The sequence below is a fragment of the Eucalyptus grandis genome, chromosome 4 (genome assembly GCF_016545825.1).
Source record: "Eucalyptus grandis isolate ANBG69807.140 chromosome 4, ASM1654582v1, whole genome shotgun sequence".
NCBI lineage: Eukaryota > Viridiplantae > Streptophyta > Magnoliopsida > Myrtales > Myrtaceae > Eucalyptus > Eucalyptus grandis.
This window is the reverse complement of record NC_052615.1, coordinates 33,117,458-33,134,192: the sequence shown is the minus strand read 5'-3', so window position 1 is coordinate 33,134,192 and position 16,735 is coordinate 33,117,458. Positions and strand designations below refer to the sequence as shown.

Sequence of the window (16,735 nt, the reverse complement as noted above, 5' to 3'; positions counted from 1 at the left end):
TAGGAGAGAGTGATTTCAGCTTTCAAATTTCAGGTGAAACTTAGACCGAACTTATTGATTGGAATTACCACCGCAGGTGGTTCGGGGCTCTCTCTTCCTCATGAAAGAGAGAAGTTCGAATTCTAGAAATGTCGCATTCCCGCGACTCACCCATGGCTGGGTTTGTGGTGGCGGCTCGCCGCTCCGGCTCGCCTTTACCCACGGGTTTACGCCGTCGGCTGCCAACTGTACGGTGATTCTTGGTCAGAAAAAAAAAAAAACTTATTGATTGGAATAGATTTTCCAATTTTTTAAATTTGAAATCTACCCTAAGGTTTTAGGGTTGGTCCCAAGTTTTACCCAACTTCTATCTGTACTCTTAATTGAACGATTGCAATGAATTATCATCACCTTTAATGGCTAACATTTCCTACAATCCATTAATTACAACTCATATTTACGTACAAAATAAAAGTCTAATTCATAAATATAGTTAGAAATGGAAAATTAGACTAGTGATTTCAGATTACATACTCTTATTAGATGCTATAAAATATAACATGATCACTTGAAAACATTGAACAAGAAAAACACATGCTTATTTTAGGTTTCGGTTCTTGATTTTGGAACCTATTCTTTGGTTTTGGAATCTGAAATCTACCATGCATATTCTAAAATCTAGAGTTTGACCGATTCTCATCGGTTTGGTTCTCGAGTTTTGGTACTATGCTGGAACCATGCTTATCCCTCCATAGTGGCAAGGAAAATTAGAGTCATCACGACTATCGTGATCAAACTTAGGAGAGGGAAAGAAGGTATTAATGGCAACAAATGATTTGCCAACATTCCCCCATCGCACCATTAACAACTATAGCTGTCATTTAACAACATTCCCCCATCATGCCAACACTAGAGATCGGTGAGGGCCAACCTCGCCTAGACGAGGCCTTTCACCATCCGGGTGAGACCGACCTTGCCATAATGTCTACTCACCCGAGAGGCCTCATCTAAGCCAAAGAAGGTTGGTCTTGTCTATGGCCAGCGGGGGTGTCTTGGCGCTTGCCCTCGCCGGTCACCAGCGACCTCTGTCAACCATCATAGAGGCTAGCGGAGGAAAATAAGGAATAAATAAAAAAAAAAAAAAAGAGAAGAAAAGAAAGAAAAGAGAAGGAAAATAAGAAAAAAGAAAAAGAAAGAGGAGAAATGTTCACGTTAACCTTGATCTTGTTACGTAGAATGACCGGCAACCATATTAGCAATTTCTGATTGGCTAGATTAACTCAATTGATTTAAATATTAAAAGATTTAGAACTAAATTGATTTAATTAAAATGTTTAGAACTGAATTACTACTAATGTAGTATGTTTAGGTTTTTTTTTTTTTTTATTTTATACTTTTCCTCTTTTTATGCACTGATTGAATATTAAAAAAAAAACAATTTCCTTAACATCCGCAAAAAAATAAAAACAAAAATAAAGAAAACGTGTGGAAGTTCATGTTGCCTTGTTTCATATTTTTGGTCCCTAGCAGTGCAATTGGATATCACGCGTGTCGAACACTATCGCATCCAAACTCTCGATCACATCAATACGACATTGCTCGACCAAAGTGAAGTTCAAATAACAAAAGACTTTTCATCTTCTGCTGCGTCCACCGACCATCGCTTGTCTCCACTAATCAGATTTTTTCTTAAATTAGCATCTTTACCCACCATTTCCAACTTGATTATCCGTCTTTTTCTTTTTCTTATTTGTCGTTTCTTCCGTTTCCTTGCCGCAATTTTCTCACTTTGAAAAGAGGGTCTCGACAAATTCGAAATTTCCAAAACTCCTTTCACGAGAGCATTGCCAAATATAAAATTGACTTGGGACAAAGCTGACCATTTCGGTGACAAGGCCATAACTTATAAATAGTTACGTGGCCCACGCTTTGCAAGGGTTTGTTTGGCCAAAGTACGGTCGTATTCGTGCCGTGCATATACGATATTTTCGAGTTCAATTCATGCATGTCTCGGGTGAATTAAGCCCGTCATCATCAGCATCATTTCTCTCTTGCGTGCTGCATCAAGACTCCAACCCTATCCCCAAACCTTTGCTATTTCATCAGACCATGACGACGATGCTTGATCGAACTCCAATTTAAATCTAATGAAAGAAACGACAAAACTCGAATCACCTTCATCCGCTGCATCAACCGACCTAAAAGATAGAATAATTACTTGTCTCCTTAGAAACATTTTCTCATTGATTTAACAAATCTTCCCAGCGCTCGCTCTCATGGTCCTGTTCATTCCCTTTCGGCGATTCCTGGATTAAAAATCAAGTGTAGGTAGGACCCAGTGGTCGTTAAAGCTGATCTAATTACTTTCTCAATCGGTCAAGAGCCGTCGGGATCAAGATAGAGCTCGTTGCGGAGGCAATTTTGGTTGCTTAACGCGGAGTCCACGTTGTCAGGCCGTATCTGGCCAAGACCCAGTAAAGGAAAGGGGCGTATCTTTATGTGACCGGTCAAAAAATTGGGTACGCAGCACACGAACGGCGACAAGTTAGGGAAAATCGTACCATCGTAATAAGGCCATTCGTTTGGAATATGGCACACGTCTCTCTTGAAAAAAGTCTCGGAATCTGGATGGAGGCACGTTTTGTGATTGGATAGCTCTCTAGATACATGATTCCACCTACGACTTACCCGGTGGGACAAATATTATAATTTTTGAAATTCAAAATCCATCTTATTATATATTTTAAAAGTCGGTCCCAAAGTTTATTGAGCTTCCATTTATACTTTAATTGAATGCAATGAATTACCGGTATCATTTATCTCAACTCATATTTAGACATATGAAAATTATGAAATATTAATAAATACAAGTCTTAACCACTAGTGATTTCATATTATATACTAATTATTGGATGCTATAAAATGCTGCCTAATCGCTTAAAAACATAGGATAAGAAAAACAGAAAAATTTATTTCAAGATTCAATTCTCGATTTCACTTTAAACTCTGAACTTATTTGTTGATTTTGAAATTTGAAACTTTCCCCACATATTCCATAATTTAGAATCGGTTGTCACCAATTTGGTTCTCAGATTCCGATACTACTATACTGGATCCATGCTCATCCCTACATAGAGCTGAGGAAAATCAAAGTCACTGCGACTGTCGTGATTAAACGTGGGAGAGGGAAAGAAGGTACTCATGGCACCAAACGATTCGCTGGCATTCCCCCATCGCGCCATTAACAACGGTAGCTGTCTTTAACCAACCAAAGCTACTGGTCATTCCGGCCACGGGACCCGCGGCGCGCACTCCCCACCCTGGTCCGGAGATTTTCATCGGAAGCTTTGCTAAGCTTTGCCTGATTCAAACAATACAGCGGACCCGTCTGCTGAAACGTCCACAGAAGGCTCACGCGTGTCAGAAAGTGGAAAGGAAATCCGGGCTAAGATTCCTGTCTGGTCGGTGTCAGTCTCTTTTACAGAAAGGCCTCCGTTTTTGGACCGACCCTTTAGTTCGCGTACGTGTATCCGGTCCTATCTCAATCCTCCCTCGAGCTGAATGCGACTGTGATGTGTTAAAAACCCAACCCTGTCGAGACAGTTGGCAGCGCATTCTGATCTCCTTTTGAAGTATCGCGGGTTCAGTTCAATTGGGTGCTGAGTGCTCTGTTTTCTCCTGCTGGAGGGGTGAGAATTTGGGTGTTCCTGAGGGAGTTTGTGCTTCTTGGTTTGCGCTTTGAGGCTTCGTTTGGTGTTTGGGTTTGGTTTTTGATAATGGAGGAGAGGTACGAGCCATTGAAGCAGTTGGGTTCTGGGAATTTCGGGGTGGCCAGGTTGGTGAGAGATAAGAAGACTAAGGAGCTTGTTGCTGTCAAATACATCGAAAGAGGAAAAAAGGTAATTGTTTGCTTTTGTTTTTTTGGTCAGTTTTTCTTTCGTCCCAGTTTGCTCAGGACTTAAGATGCACTGAGAACAGCAGTATCAATATGTTTGACTGATCTGTACAGTGGTAGAAGGTCAGGATATCAGCTTAAAGTATAAATGTGTGAATTTTAGAAGCGCCTCGTTTTTCTCAGACCATGGTTGTCCATCCCTATCTGATTTTTGGAGAAGATGGCCAAACATCAACAGAACTTTCGGTCGCTATGATTAAAACCGCAACAGAAGCTTTATTTATTTATGTGTTGTGTAGCCTCCGAATTGCTTCGGTATTTGCAAGTCACTGTATCTGTTGTTTTTACACATCCTAGTGGTGTCGTTGTGGTTAGCTCTTTTGATATCTTTAGCTAGTAATGTGTCTTGAAGGATTTGATGCTTTAGAATTTTACATAGGAAGGAAATTACGTTCTATCTATTGGATGAAAGGTGGAAAAGCTAGCTTCTGAGCTGTGAATGTGTATCTTTAAATTGTTTTGGTATTCTTTCAGGGATTTTTGGCTACATTTTCCATGTAGAAGGGACTGCATTTGAATCCATCCGTCCTCAAGTTTCCTTTTAGTGTCCTATTAGCTTTGTGCTTTGATATAGTTTTAGCCTTGTCATTGTCTTGGGATAATTACTTTTGTCATTTTCGTCGTTGTGCATGTGTTTTGCCTCATTCTGATGCTGTGCAATCTTGTTTCAGATTGACGAGAATGTTCAGAGGGAAATTATTAACCACAGATCGCTGAGGCACCCAAATATTGTTAGGTTCAAGGAGGTAATGGGACTAGTTTCACGTCTTTCACCATATGATGAGATGGACGAATTAGATGAAGATTTTGTGGAACTTGAAATGTAAAAGCGTGTCATGCTAGTCTCCACTAAATCTATAGTTTGTAAATCTATTTCAGTTATCTGTTTCAAATAGTTGAATGGAAGAGATTTAGGAAGTCGTATATCATGCCTGTTATGTGGTCATGGATTAGCTTTATTGAAGTCTCTAAATATTAGTTGTCTTTGCACGTCTGGCATACTGAGCAATCAACTCAACTTTAACATAAACCTACGCTATAGTTTTAGTGGAACGTGAATAGCACAATAGATGCAAACTGCATTGTGCATTGTAAAACCTTAGTCCCATAGAATCCCAACCTAAGGTGTTATGAGGTCTTTGGAATTGCAAAACTCATCGCATTGTGTGGTATGGGAAACATTACCACCTTCCATAGGATAAGAAATTTAATGTGACGTAGTGAATTTTGTGCTGCCCCTGTTGAGCTGTGTAAAGCAGGTACACCTCCTCACTCTTGTGGCCGCACTGCAGGTTCTGTCGACCCCAACACACCTTGCAATAGTCATGGAATATGCAGCTGGAGGTGAGCTTTTTGAGAAAATATGCAGTGCTGGTCGGTTTAGTGAAGACGAGGTTCGTGTTTTGTGCTTTCTACAGAATTAATTCGACATTCATCTCCTTGCATCACATCGTCGTTGGAATGGGCTAGACTTTTGGGTTATTCGTATTTCATTTCCTAAATCGGCATCCCTTTGCAACAGGCTAGGTTTTTCTTTCAGCAGCTTATATCAGGAGTCAGCTACTGCCACTCCATGGTGAGGTTTTGAATTGATAAGTTTCACATCTTAATTGGCAATGGATTTCCTTGTCAAAACATCCTTCTTTCTTGTTTCAGCAAATTTGTCACAGAGATCTGAAGCTGGAAAATACTCTTTTGGATGGAAGTCCGACTCCGCGTCTTAAAATATGCGACTTTGGTTACTCCAAGGTCAGTGATATTCCAGTGGGCCCGAGGTTTAGGCTTGAGAATTCATCAGTCTATTACAGTTCTCATCTTATTAGCATCTGCTGTCAAGTTGAGCTTCAAATGTTCATTCGGCTTGATTTTGTAATTGCAGTCAGCTTTGTTGCATTCACAACCAAAGTCAACAGTTGGAACACCGGCCTATATTGCTCCAGAGGTGCTGTCTCGGAAGGAGTATGATGGAAAGGTATTCATGTCTCTACAATAGCTCATTTCCAATGCTCCTGACACAATCGTTGACTCTTCCGTGTATCTCCAAAGCTAATGCTGGAAGTTCTTCTCTTACTCAGCCACTGTTCCTAGCTTACTCATGGAAGTAGATTTCCTTCACATTGCATGTGCTTGCTGGACGAATTTGCATTGAGTAATCTTCATTCTTGGCTTGCAGATTGCAGATGTGTGGTCATGTGGTGTAACACTGTATGTGATGTTAGTTGGAGGATACCCGTTTGAGGACCCTCACGATCCTAGAGATTTCCGCAAGACCATTGGGGTAAGTTTGACTGTGTAACGAGGATAAAAAAAAAAAAAAAAAAAAAGCCGGGGAAGTGAACATGAGAAAAATGTTTTTTTTTGTTCCATCCCCCTTTCCGCATCCATAGATTCTTCCTTTTGTGCATCATATGGTCTATGGGATGAGAACTTGGGTTCTTGTTTGTGACAGAGGATTATGAGTGTTCAATACTCAATACCGGACTACATTCGCGTGTCTGCAGATTGCAGGCATCTCCTTTCTCGTATATTTGTCGCAAATCCTGCTAAGGTAACCCCTTGCCTCTCTATTACCATTTTCTCTATGATTTGGCACTATAATCTTCATAGCATATCACCTGCCATTTGAATTATAGTCTCGCCCTTATAAATTGGGATTTCTCTCTCTATAAAATGCTGAAATGATGTTCATACTTATGGCAACGTGAATGAAGTCAAGAAATTTCTGAATCATGATGATAGTACACAGTACCTTTTCATATGGTGTCCATGAACAAATGAAACTTGACTGAAACGAAATATCTATGTGGAGTGTCAGCAACCTTCTATGCTGTTATGAAAGTAAAGCCATAATTTTTATGTTTTTGCGTTTTTCGTGCAAAAGAGGATCACTATCCCAGAGATAAAGAAGCACCCGTGGTTTCTGAAGAACTTGCCAAAAGAACTCATTGAAGGCGAGAAAACCAACTACGAGACCGAACGGGACCAGCCTCTTCAGAGCGTCGAAGTAGTGATGCGGATTATTCAAGAGGCCAGGACTCCCGGGGAGGGATCTAAAGTTGGTCAAAGTGTGGCTGGTCCTTCGGACCCCGATGAAGATGCTGACTTGGATTCTGAAGTCGATAATAGCGGCGACTTTGTAGCGGCAATATAATAACAGAGATCTACCAAAAAGAAAAAAAAAACTGTTCTTCTGGGATAAATTTCTCGAAGGCCTTTGAAGGCCTATTGTTTGGTACAGATTGTACACTCATAATGCTGGCTATGTTACAGATCATGTTCTATAGCTTGATACATACTTTAATCAGTGCACTCGCGCTGGAAAAATGAAGTGGTGTTGTCATTGGCTTGACTTGCTGGTTCAAATTCTTTACATGTGCATACTGAATATCTGTAGGCAACTATCTCACTACGCCCACAAAGATCTACAGCTTTCCCGCACCCATTTTAAATGATTAAGGAGAATGAACCAAAACCAATGGTGCGTTTGTTTCACGGAAAACTCAATGATAAAGGAAAATTTTCCAAGAATATGGTTTGTTTTCCTTTGTTTAGTGATGTATAATTGAAAATGTTTTCTACCGTTTGAATCCCATTAAAAAATAATTTCACACTTCATCATAGAAAAAAAAAATGAATTTATTTTCTCAGCTGGCTTACAAAAGGGTGAGCTCTAGCTGTTGCCAAAGGCGGCGAGCTCACTAGCTGGCCGCTAGAGGCTGCGAGCTCGCCCAATCTGGGCGAGGCTTGAGCCTCATCGCCGGAGGCCCACCCGATTTAGCGAGGCTCCAGGCCATTGGCCTTGAGCAAGCTCAGGCTTTGTTGTCAAAAGCCACGAGATCGCTCTATTTGGTGAGACTAGAGTTCACTAGCTGTCCTTGTGGCCGGTGACCGGTGAAGAAGAAGCAAAAAAAAAAAAAAAAAAAAAGAAAAAAAAAAAAAAAGAAGTAAATTTGAATTTTTTATTTTTATTTTAAAAATGTTTTCCAAATTTTAATTTAAAAAAATAAAAATTCAAATTCAATTTTTTTTTTAAATATATTTATATAAGAATAATTATTTGTAAACCAAGCATCAAATCTAAGGTTTGGTAGATTCGGAAAACATTTTCCAGTCATTTCAAAGGGAAAATCATTTTCTTGAATTTAAGCTTTGCTAAGAAAACGTTTTTCGTTGACTTATTTTCCTAAGTGACTCAAACGCCAAAAAATGAGAAAAAATTTTCGCTGAAAATGTATTTCGCAAAACAAACGCACCACAAGAAAGAGTCGCCCAAAATTGAGCCATAGGCAATTAAAAAAAGGCCCCTCGAGCAGCAATGGTTGACAGAGGTAGGGGAGTTTGCTAGGCGAATTTCAAAGTCTACCCAGTCAAGAGTACAAGGACAAAAGCAGACGACGCAGACGACTTGGGACGTGAACTCCCCAAGATAACACAAAGCGCGTTCATCATTCATTCGCATGTGCTGGCTGCTGGGTGCGCAATGTCAAAGCAAGCAAGCTGGTGGATGAGGAAGAGAATATATCAGTCTGCCCTGCATATGTTGACTTGTGGTGGCAATTGCATCAGTTCACGTTCCTATAAATTCTGCACTGCGCAAGGGACTTTGCAGCATACACCAAAGTACCCATAATAGAGAAGTGAGGAACATGAAAGGCCTAGGAAGTGAGGGTGTATGGACATTGGTGATGGTTCTGGGTCTAGCCCTTGTGGCACTGAGCGAGGTTAGGGCGGTGCACGGGGCCGCCCGGCTGAGCCCGACCCAGTGCAAGGAGGAGAGGCGGCTCGCCGTCAACACGTGCAAACCGATAGTGTTCGGGCAGCCCCCGTCGCCGGGGTGCTGCGAGCGCGTGAGGCTGAGTCACTACCAGTGCGTGTGCCCGGTATTCACCCCCCGCGTGGCCAATCTCATCAACGTGAACAAGGCCATCAAGCTCTTCCAGAGCTGCGGGCGGAGGATCCCCCACCATTTCAAATGCGGAAGTGAGTTCCCTTCCTTTCTTCCTCGCGTTTCGTGCTCTCCGGAATAGATTCGGCGAGAAAGAAGTTCTGGATACCATTTACTTTTTCTATTCTCCTGAAAATGACGGTAACATGATGCGTTTGATATCTCCATTTCAGGTCTATATTTTCCATGAAAGCATGATCAGACAAGCCTTTCAGGAGGGACAAGCCAAGATCCAAGATTCTCCATGTAATAGAGAATTCCCGTTTGAGTTCAGGATTGTGCACTGCAGTACTTCGACTCTTGGATCAAAATGTATTCACTTTTATCGAATAAGAGATGCTGTTTAATTTACTTTTTCAGGACGTGCTATTTCATAAATCAAATGGTGAGTATTTGCCAAGAGGAGCACCATTAGAATGAAAAAATAAACACGTTTCAAGATTATACATTAAAGTACTTGCACTTTTGAAATATATTGACTTTTATTGAAAAACAGACTGGACGCGCTATTTTCTTAAATCAAATGGTGATTTTTGCCAAGAGGGAGCACTATTATAATTGGAAAGTGGGATAAGCAGCCCGAAAAGGGGAAAAACGAAGGTGTAAATGAAGAAAAAGGTCCTACCGGGAGTCGAACCCAGGTCGCTGGATTCAAAGTCCAGAGTGCTAACCACTACACCATAGAACCCCTACGTTGGCAATTCTAGCACATTTTAGCTTATAACAACATTTCCATCTTTGTCTTCATAGTCGACCTTTTGTTCTGGCGATCTTCGAGCCATCGAATGATTAAGCAGAAATAAGCGAGACAGAGGATAAGAGGGTTCGAGGTCGTTTGGAAAAAGTCGAATTCAATCGTGCCGGTCGATCGCAAAAACCTTACCAAAAGGACACTCGAAATCTGTCATCGTCTCCTTCCGAGGAGTTCCGGCTCGTCAGCCGTATGGCTTTCGGCCGGAAACGGAAGAATTTCTTCGAGCACGATCGAAGAACTTTCGTTCAGGAATTATCTTCTAATAAATATATGTCACAGGCCACAATGACACCGTGGGATCCGTGGCGCAATGGTAGCGCGTCTGACTCCAGATCAGAAGGTTGCGTGTTCGATTCACGTCGGGTTCAAACCCCCCGAAAATCCTGCTACCCCCAGCGGATCATCTCCCTTTTTTAAAAATATTTTTCTGCTTCTCTTCCTTCTCTCTCTCTTTTTTCAAATTTTCTTCTCAAATCCTTCACGACGACAGATGCCCAGTTTCTCAAAATTCCTCCTTGATCTCTCTCCACCTTAAGGAACCTGTCCGCTTGGGGTGGTTGAGAAACGGCGCGGAAGCATGTATCCATCTCCATTTTGATCTGCCTAGACTGCTTCAAAGAGCCACAAGTTGGTTTTCTTTTTTATCATTTCCCGTTTCCTGCTCTCGGAATTTTACTTGCAGTACGCATCGTGCAATGCGTATAGAATAAATTGAAGATAATCTTCTCCTTACAATGTTAGAGCTCATTGATGGTAACAACTGCAATTGGCCAGAATGAGGAACTTTTGCTTTCCCCCGTGCCGACCGACCGACCGCAGTACTCGAACGGCAGGCTTGACTAATGGCACCTTCTCTCTTCGAAATCTACTGGCTCCCAGCAAACCACCGTCCCACCAAAGTGGGAGATGACACTGGGAAATCTAACCTTTTCTTATTTTACTAAATTTGGTAAGCAAAATCAAGTTGAGATCCGGGAGCACCCTAGAAATTAAAGCATCTCGACACTCCGACCATCCTCACCCTTTCGTGTAGTCCACGGGACGATGAGTACAATTTCTGCTGACTGAAGCATTAGCCTCGACTGACTGACAGTACACACGAGCACTTGGCTTGAGGGGAGGAGGAAGAGGTGCCCTTTTTCTTTTTCTTCTTCTTCTTTAGTGGAAAGGGCATTTGAGTGGGGGGTCAACCATCGGTTCTCGATCGGCATTGTAGGGCAGGCCTGACCCACCACTAAGTTTGCAATAATCATTAGAAAGTTCATCTAGTTACAACCCCTTCCTGTCACTTTCTCGTAACCGAGGGGATCGAATCTGAGGCTAACCACTGTTTGAACAGGACCAGCCTCCCAAGTGGATATCTGCTTGAGAGAAGAAGACCAGGACTAACCTCCACTGTCCTCTTTGGTCTGCTTAAAGTCACAGCAGGACTTTCAACCCCAAAGATGTACAGCAGATTTTTGACTCCTGGATGCGCTAGCTAAGGACTAAGGACTTTTGAAAGAATTACTTTCTTGTGACGATGTCGAAATGAAGTTGCATTGAGTAATGATTTCATAGAAATCTCGGTCTCATATGGCGTAAACTTCAGCATTGTCTTGCTAAGTTGGTTTCCCATTTGAAGAGCGAATTGGAATCACTTCATGGCTGTGGTGCAAGATTGGTGGAGTGTCCGAGTGTTTGATTATGCGTGCTTCGAAATTGTGATCTACGTATTAAAGTTGAAAAACAAACTATCAATTGTGGAACGCTTTCATGATGAGTAATATATCAAGAAAGCAATGCTAGCTAGGTTCTCTTCAAAAAGGAGGTTAAATATGCTTTTGCTATTTCAACTATAGGAATGATTCTACTATTCCTTTTTTTTTTAATAAACTTCGTGCCGGTAGATTTCTAGAAAAAGTTAGTAACTGCAAAACTATTGGTAAAAAAAATAAAAATAAAAATCAGTCACCTGCTCGATAAATTATCAAGAACTTAATGGTATTTTTATAAAGTTTTTATAAATTTTCATCTCATGTCCTGATGTTTCGCCAACTTTTATTTGCCTTTCTTAGCAAAGCATTAAATTTATCGACTTTTATACGTACTCAATGGTTTTTATTTAAATGACTTGCCAACTTTTTATAATTAAAATACCAATTAATTTTAGGTTACCAACTCTCATTTGAATTATTTACCAATACTTTTTTTGTTCCTTTAATTAATTAACTTAGATTTTCTATTGACCAACTTTTATTTAACTTGCCTAAAGCACCTTAAACTTATCGACTATCGTATGAATTTGACGATTTTTATTTGTGTGACTTACCCGGCTAAAGTTGGTGATGATTGATGAGTTATGCTCATTCAAGTTGGTAATATCTAAAAAAATCTGAGCTTGACAAAAGTGCATGAACTTCTTATGGCCATTGTGGTTTGATCCATTTCCCTCCACCGATTACGTTGGCATTTTACAAGGTCCACTTTTTTCAAATATTCTTTGGTTTGAAATAACTCTCTCATGCCTCTTTCCACCTCAAATCCCTCATTTCTTTCCCGTCACCTTGACAAATGACAAATTGTCGTATGTTGTAGTCGATATTTGGCTATTTTGCTTAGTGGGAATTCGTCTTTCCTTAATGGGAACTCCGTAGGATCCACGACCAATACCAACAAAACCCAAAAACTGTAAGACGGTGGTCTCAAGAAGGACCACGGTCGAACAGAAGAACAACCCAATTTAGGGTTAAGGCACTTGAACATCTAGCTTATTATTAGCAAAAACGACTTGTTGTATAGACGACGAGCTTATTGTGTTGACGATCCCATCCGATCCCGCCTCCTTCTCCGTCTCTTCAGCTTCATAAGTTGAGTGGACTCCATACAACACATAGAACAAGCTGATCACACACGCCCATATCCCGAACCTTCGGAACGAAATTGCTTTCAGCCTCGTCATTAGGAAGATGTTCAGAAAGATCGAGGCTGAAGCCGGCCACGGCATGAGTGGTACCGACCACTGCAAGTCCCCGCCGCCATGGAAGGGGACCATGCGGTGGAATGACGCAGTGGTGATGGCCGCAAGGCTGCTGAACAGGGCCGAGCCCCACCACTTTTCAAGCTTCCAGGAGACGGAGAAGCCGAGGGAGGCGGAGGAGAGGAGGAAGAGGAAGAGGATCGTGTGAAGTGGTGGGCGGCAGCTGGTGATGACGTGGCGGCGGTAGATGAGGGCGTTGGCCACCAGGTAGAACACCATGAGAGTTCCTAGGGAGATCAATTCGAAGACTATCTCTAGATCGGTGAATAGTGCTATTAATGCTGTGCAAATTCCTACATAAGATTGAAAGAGAGGAGATTCATATGCAATTCATTTTCAGTATTAACGAGAACAAATAGGAAAGAGATAAGCTACTTGAATACCTCTTCATTAGACTAATACATAGCATAGAGAGTAATTAAATTGGTAACCTTTTTAGCAAAGGAACGCGCAAAGTTCTTTATGCAATAAAAATCATATTACTAGTTTGTGATATTCCGACAACTGAAAACCATATAAATTTTGTTTTAGCCAAGAAAAAAAATCCAAACCACAATTTGCTTATTGTCAGATGGTTCCCCATTCATGCCTTTTACGTAGGGTTTCCTTTATGGCGAGAAAATGACAAAGGAGACAGAGAGAAAGACATCATGGACAAAGGGTTAGCAAAATGCCAAGACAAACTCAAAAGAAAGCTCCTAAAATGATCAACAGATGTTCCCTTCCATATGCATAGTAATGGACGGAAGCTGATTATTACAAAAGAAAGACAGAAGTGCGTGCTCAATAATATAGAAGAGGACGTGAAGCTCATCACGTGCATTGTTTAGCAGTATCTGAAATCATTCTTTTGCATATCAGAAATAACTAGTCAATTTGCTATCAATGAAGGACAAGAAGATTTTTTTCTTGGTAATCGTATGAAGAGCCTCCCATGCCCAGCCATTCAAAAGCAACCCAAAGGAGGAAAAAAAGCCCGTGAATGAAACAATCAGCTGTTCAAGAATAAGTAAATCATGGATTCGTCGAGATTTCATCTAATTCATGAGGACTTCGTATATCTTCTTTGGATATTTACTCAAACATGTATTAGACTTCCGGACGATTATCTCTACTTATAAAGAAGAGGACATCTTTTGTTCAAGTAAAAGGCAACAGAAAGGAAAGGCTCACTCACCCAAGAAAAGTGTGGCGTTCAATGGTGTGCCAGTGGAAGGATGAACCTTGGCCAGCCATGAAGGAACCAGATGGGACCTCCCGATGACACAAAGATAGCGAGCTTGACCAAGCATAGCCACCACCAGTGACGCCACAATCCCCAAGCTTGCGCCTGCCCCCACTAGATTGCTCGCCCATCCCCACCCTATCTTCTCAAAGGCAACTGAAAACGATGCATCCTTCGATATCTGCACATATCAATGTCAATCAATCATGGCCAACCGACATTGAGAAAAAGGAATGTCCAATATGATGGTTAACTATATGAAAAGGGGGTTCTCCAAACTAGGGCTAATTGGTTATCTGCCATGCTTTTCCTAGTTGCTTTCCAATCGAGACTTTCGTTAGTGTAAATGTTGGTTCTAACTGGTTGTGTGTCGGCAAGTTGTGCCATCGTTGTCTAAGTGAAAGTTCCAATGACATGGTGGGCATATGCATGTAGATTTAAGGATCAATATGCCGTGTTTCAGAAATTGCATATCCAAGGCTTGTATATATAACCTCATCTTATGAAAACTAATTTCTCTGAGTAAAAGTTTTATATGATGATTTTTTTCACTCATCATCGTTTTTGCATTATTAGTTCCTGCACCTTTTAAGTTTTTTTCTACCCAACTAACGTAGAATAATGACAGTGATTTGAGTGATTTTATATCCTTGAAATTTTCACATAAAATGGTTTCTCCAAAAACCCTAGTCGAATTCGGACAGATGGGCTACGTAAGATGTGAACAGAACATAGACTAGAGGGGCTACTTTGCAAAGAATACCCAATTCAAGAAGTGTCTAGACAGCTTTATACCTTCCTTCACTAGAGCTATATGCAAAATCGAAAGACCATCCAACTTTTAGATTGATTGATCTCTCTGTAGAAGACTGACCTCATTGTATGGAACCATGATGCACAAGGACAATGCCATGAGGCAATAGAGCAAAGACACAATGACCATGGAACCAACAATCCCGATAGGGAGGCTCTTGGAAGGGTTTTGGATCTCCTCAGCCAAGGTTGAGACTGAGTCATACCCAATATAGCTGAAATACACTGTGGCTGCTCCATTGAGCACACCTTTGACCCCAAATGGTGCTAATCCTCCTGGCCTCACCAAGTTCTTGCCATTCCCATTGTAGAACCCCGCAATTATTATGAACCCAAAGAAGACTACATGGAAGACTGTCATTATAAGGTTCAATATTGAGCTCTCCTTGGTGCTGCAAATTAAATCGTGTACAAACAAAAGAGACGTGTATCAATCATTATGGCTAAATGGGTCCAATTATAGTTAATAAAAAAATACATCCCGTAATGAGCAATGGAGCTGCTTTGTCCATATGACAATAATAAAGAAAAGAATAAACGCTATCAGATGTTTACTCTTGGTGACAACTTCAAAATATGTTCCATCTATCACACATAGATCCCGCGAAAGTGGCCACTCTCCACTCCCACAAGAAAAACCATGAATTGGCGCATTAGTTTAATGCGTTCTCGCACACCAATGTCTTTAGAAACAAGGAAAAGCGCAATTTCACACTTGTCAATGTTGCCGGAAGATCAAGAAGATCTCTAGTTAATAATAATCTTCTGTACTTAGCATGGATTTTAATAGAAAAAAAAACCAAGATCCCTGAAATTGAAAGATGAGGGGGAGAGAGAGAGAGAGAGAGAGAGAGAGAGAGAGAGAGAGAGAGAGAGAGAGAGAGAGAGAAAGAGAGAGGGAGGGAGATCCAACCTACGGCAAAGACAAAGGGTGAGAAGAAGCACAAGAGCAACTGCTGGAAAATCAAGCATGTTGTATCCCTTCATTAGTCCTTCCACTTCGATCCTCCAACAGGTCGCGTCATTTTCTCCCAAAGCGCGACACAGATAGTCCGTGAAGTTTCTCGCAACCGCAGCATTCGACAACACATACTCCATTAATATATTCGCCCCCGCAAAATAACCCACAAACTCACCTAGGAAGATTTAAATCCAAAAAGATAAATCGAAGTGAGAAAAGATGCGGGATTTTCTATTGTATTCATAAGCATTATAGGTTTTCATAGGCTTTGCTAATGAAGAATCTTGATTTCCGAAACACTGTAACACGATTTTCGTCTGTGCACAGTTTATGAAAACTAAACTTTTCATTAGCGTAAATACTCAATGAAAGATCTTGACATATAGGAAATAATGTACCGAAGGTCACTCTCAGATAGCTGAAGGCGCCTCCAGCAACCGGAATCTGGACTGAGAACTCAGTGTAGCACAAGGAAGAAAGGAGTGCTGATACCCCAGCTATAATATACGATATGAAAACTGAAGGCCCCGCCATGGAGTGAGCCACCCGACCGGTAGTGACAAACACACCGACACCAAGCATTCCTCCAACTCCAAGAGCTATTAAGTCATACCATTGGAGCTTCCTCTTCATGTCGGCACCGGAACGCAGCCTCACATGGTTGAGCTCCTGGTCTGGTGTCCATGTTGCTAGCATTCTCTTCCTTAGCCTGTGAGGTGTTTGTGAGAGAGAGTGAAGGTATTGAGCGAAGGAGGACGAGGTGTTTTTGGTGGGTAAAGTTTGGGTGGTGGTCATTTTTTTTTTTTTTTTGGGAGGGGGGTGCTGGGGGAGTGTTTTGATTGAGACTGGCTCTTTGGCTGCCCTGAGGGCTTTGAGGTGAAGGTCCTTAAATATGCATTTTGGGAAGACAATAGGAGTGAGGATATCATATAATTTGACACATATTCTCACCACTTATTGATATAAAAAGTCATGTTCTCAGGGCTTATAGTTTCATTTACGCACTGTGACGACATGATAAACTCAAATAGAAAGTATAATTCCCTCGTCATTTTATATTTATGTGGTTGACGGCGGATGCAAA

The 16,735-nt window shown here is 41.2% G+C and overlaps 3 protein-coding genes and 2 non-coding genes across 5 annotated transcripts; 3 read left to right on the top strand and 2 right to left on the bottom strand.

Moving 5' to 3' along the window:
- Positions 1-3,131: 3,131 nt before the first annotated feature.
- On the top strand, positions 3,132-7,283 carry LOC104441968 (serine/threonine-protein kinase SAPK3). Its single transcript, XM_010055244.3, has 9 exons — positions 3,132-3,878; positions 4,606-4,680; positions 5,227-5,328; positions 5,457-5,510; positions 5,591-5,683; positions 5,814-5,906; positions 6,108-6,212; positions 6,384-6,482; positions 6,816-7,283. Exons 1-9 carry the CDS (start codon positions 3,756-3,758, stop codon positions 7,083-7,085), a joined length of 1,014 nt encoding a protein of 337 aa, XP_010053546.2. The 5' UTR covers positions 3,132-3,755; the 3' UTR covers positions 7,086-7,283.
- A 1,223-nt stretch (positions 7,284-8,506) lies between these two features.
- LOC104441967 lies at positions 8,507-9,238 on the top strand. Its single transcript, XM_010055243.3, has 2 exons — positions 8,507-8,914; positions 9,053-9,238. Exons 1-2 carry the CDS (start codon positions 8,581-8,583, stop codon positions 9,067-9,069), a joined length of 351 nt encoding a protein of 116 aa, XP_010053545.1. The 5' UTR covers positions 8,507-8,580; the 3' UTR covers positions 9,070-9,238.
- A 257-nt stretch (positions 9,239-9,495) lies between these two features.
- On the bottom strand, positions 9,496-9,567 carry TRNAQ-UUG. Its single transcript has one exon. It is a non-coding gene; the product is annotated as a tRNA-Gln (tRNA).
- A 362-nt stretch (positions 9,568-9,929) lies between these two features.
- TRNAW-CCA lies at positions 9,930-10,001 on the top strand. Its single transcript has one exon. It is a non-coding gene; the product is annotated as a tRNA-Trp (tRNA).
- Positions 10,002-12,078: 2,077 nt separating this feature from the next.
- On the bottom strand, positions 12,079-16,462 carry LOC104441966 (cationic amino acid transporter 6, chloroplastic). The gene is made up of 5 exons (XM_010055242.3): positions 16,050-16,462; positions 15,604-15,826; positions 14,752-15,082; positions 13,830-14,058; positions 12,079-12,945 (listed from the first exon to the last, which is right to left on the bottom strand). The coding sequence occupies exons 1-5, from the start codon at positions 16,444-16,446 to the stop codon at positions 12,362-12,364; spliced, it is 1,764 nt and encodes a 587-aa protein (XP_010053544.2). The 5' UTR covers positions 16,447-16,462; the 3' UTR covers positions 12,079-12,361.
- Between the last annotated feature and the right edge of the window lie 273 nt (positions 16,463-16,735).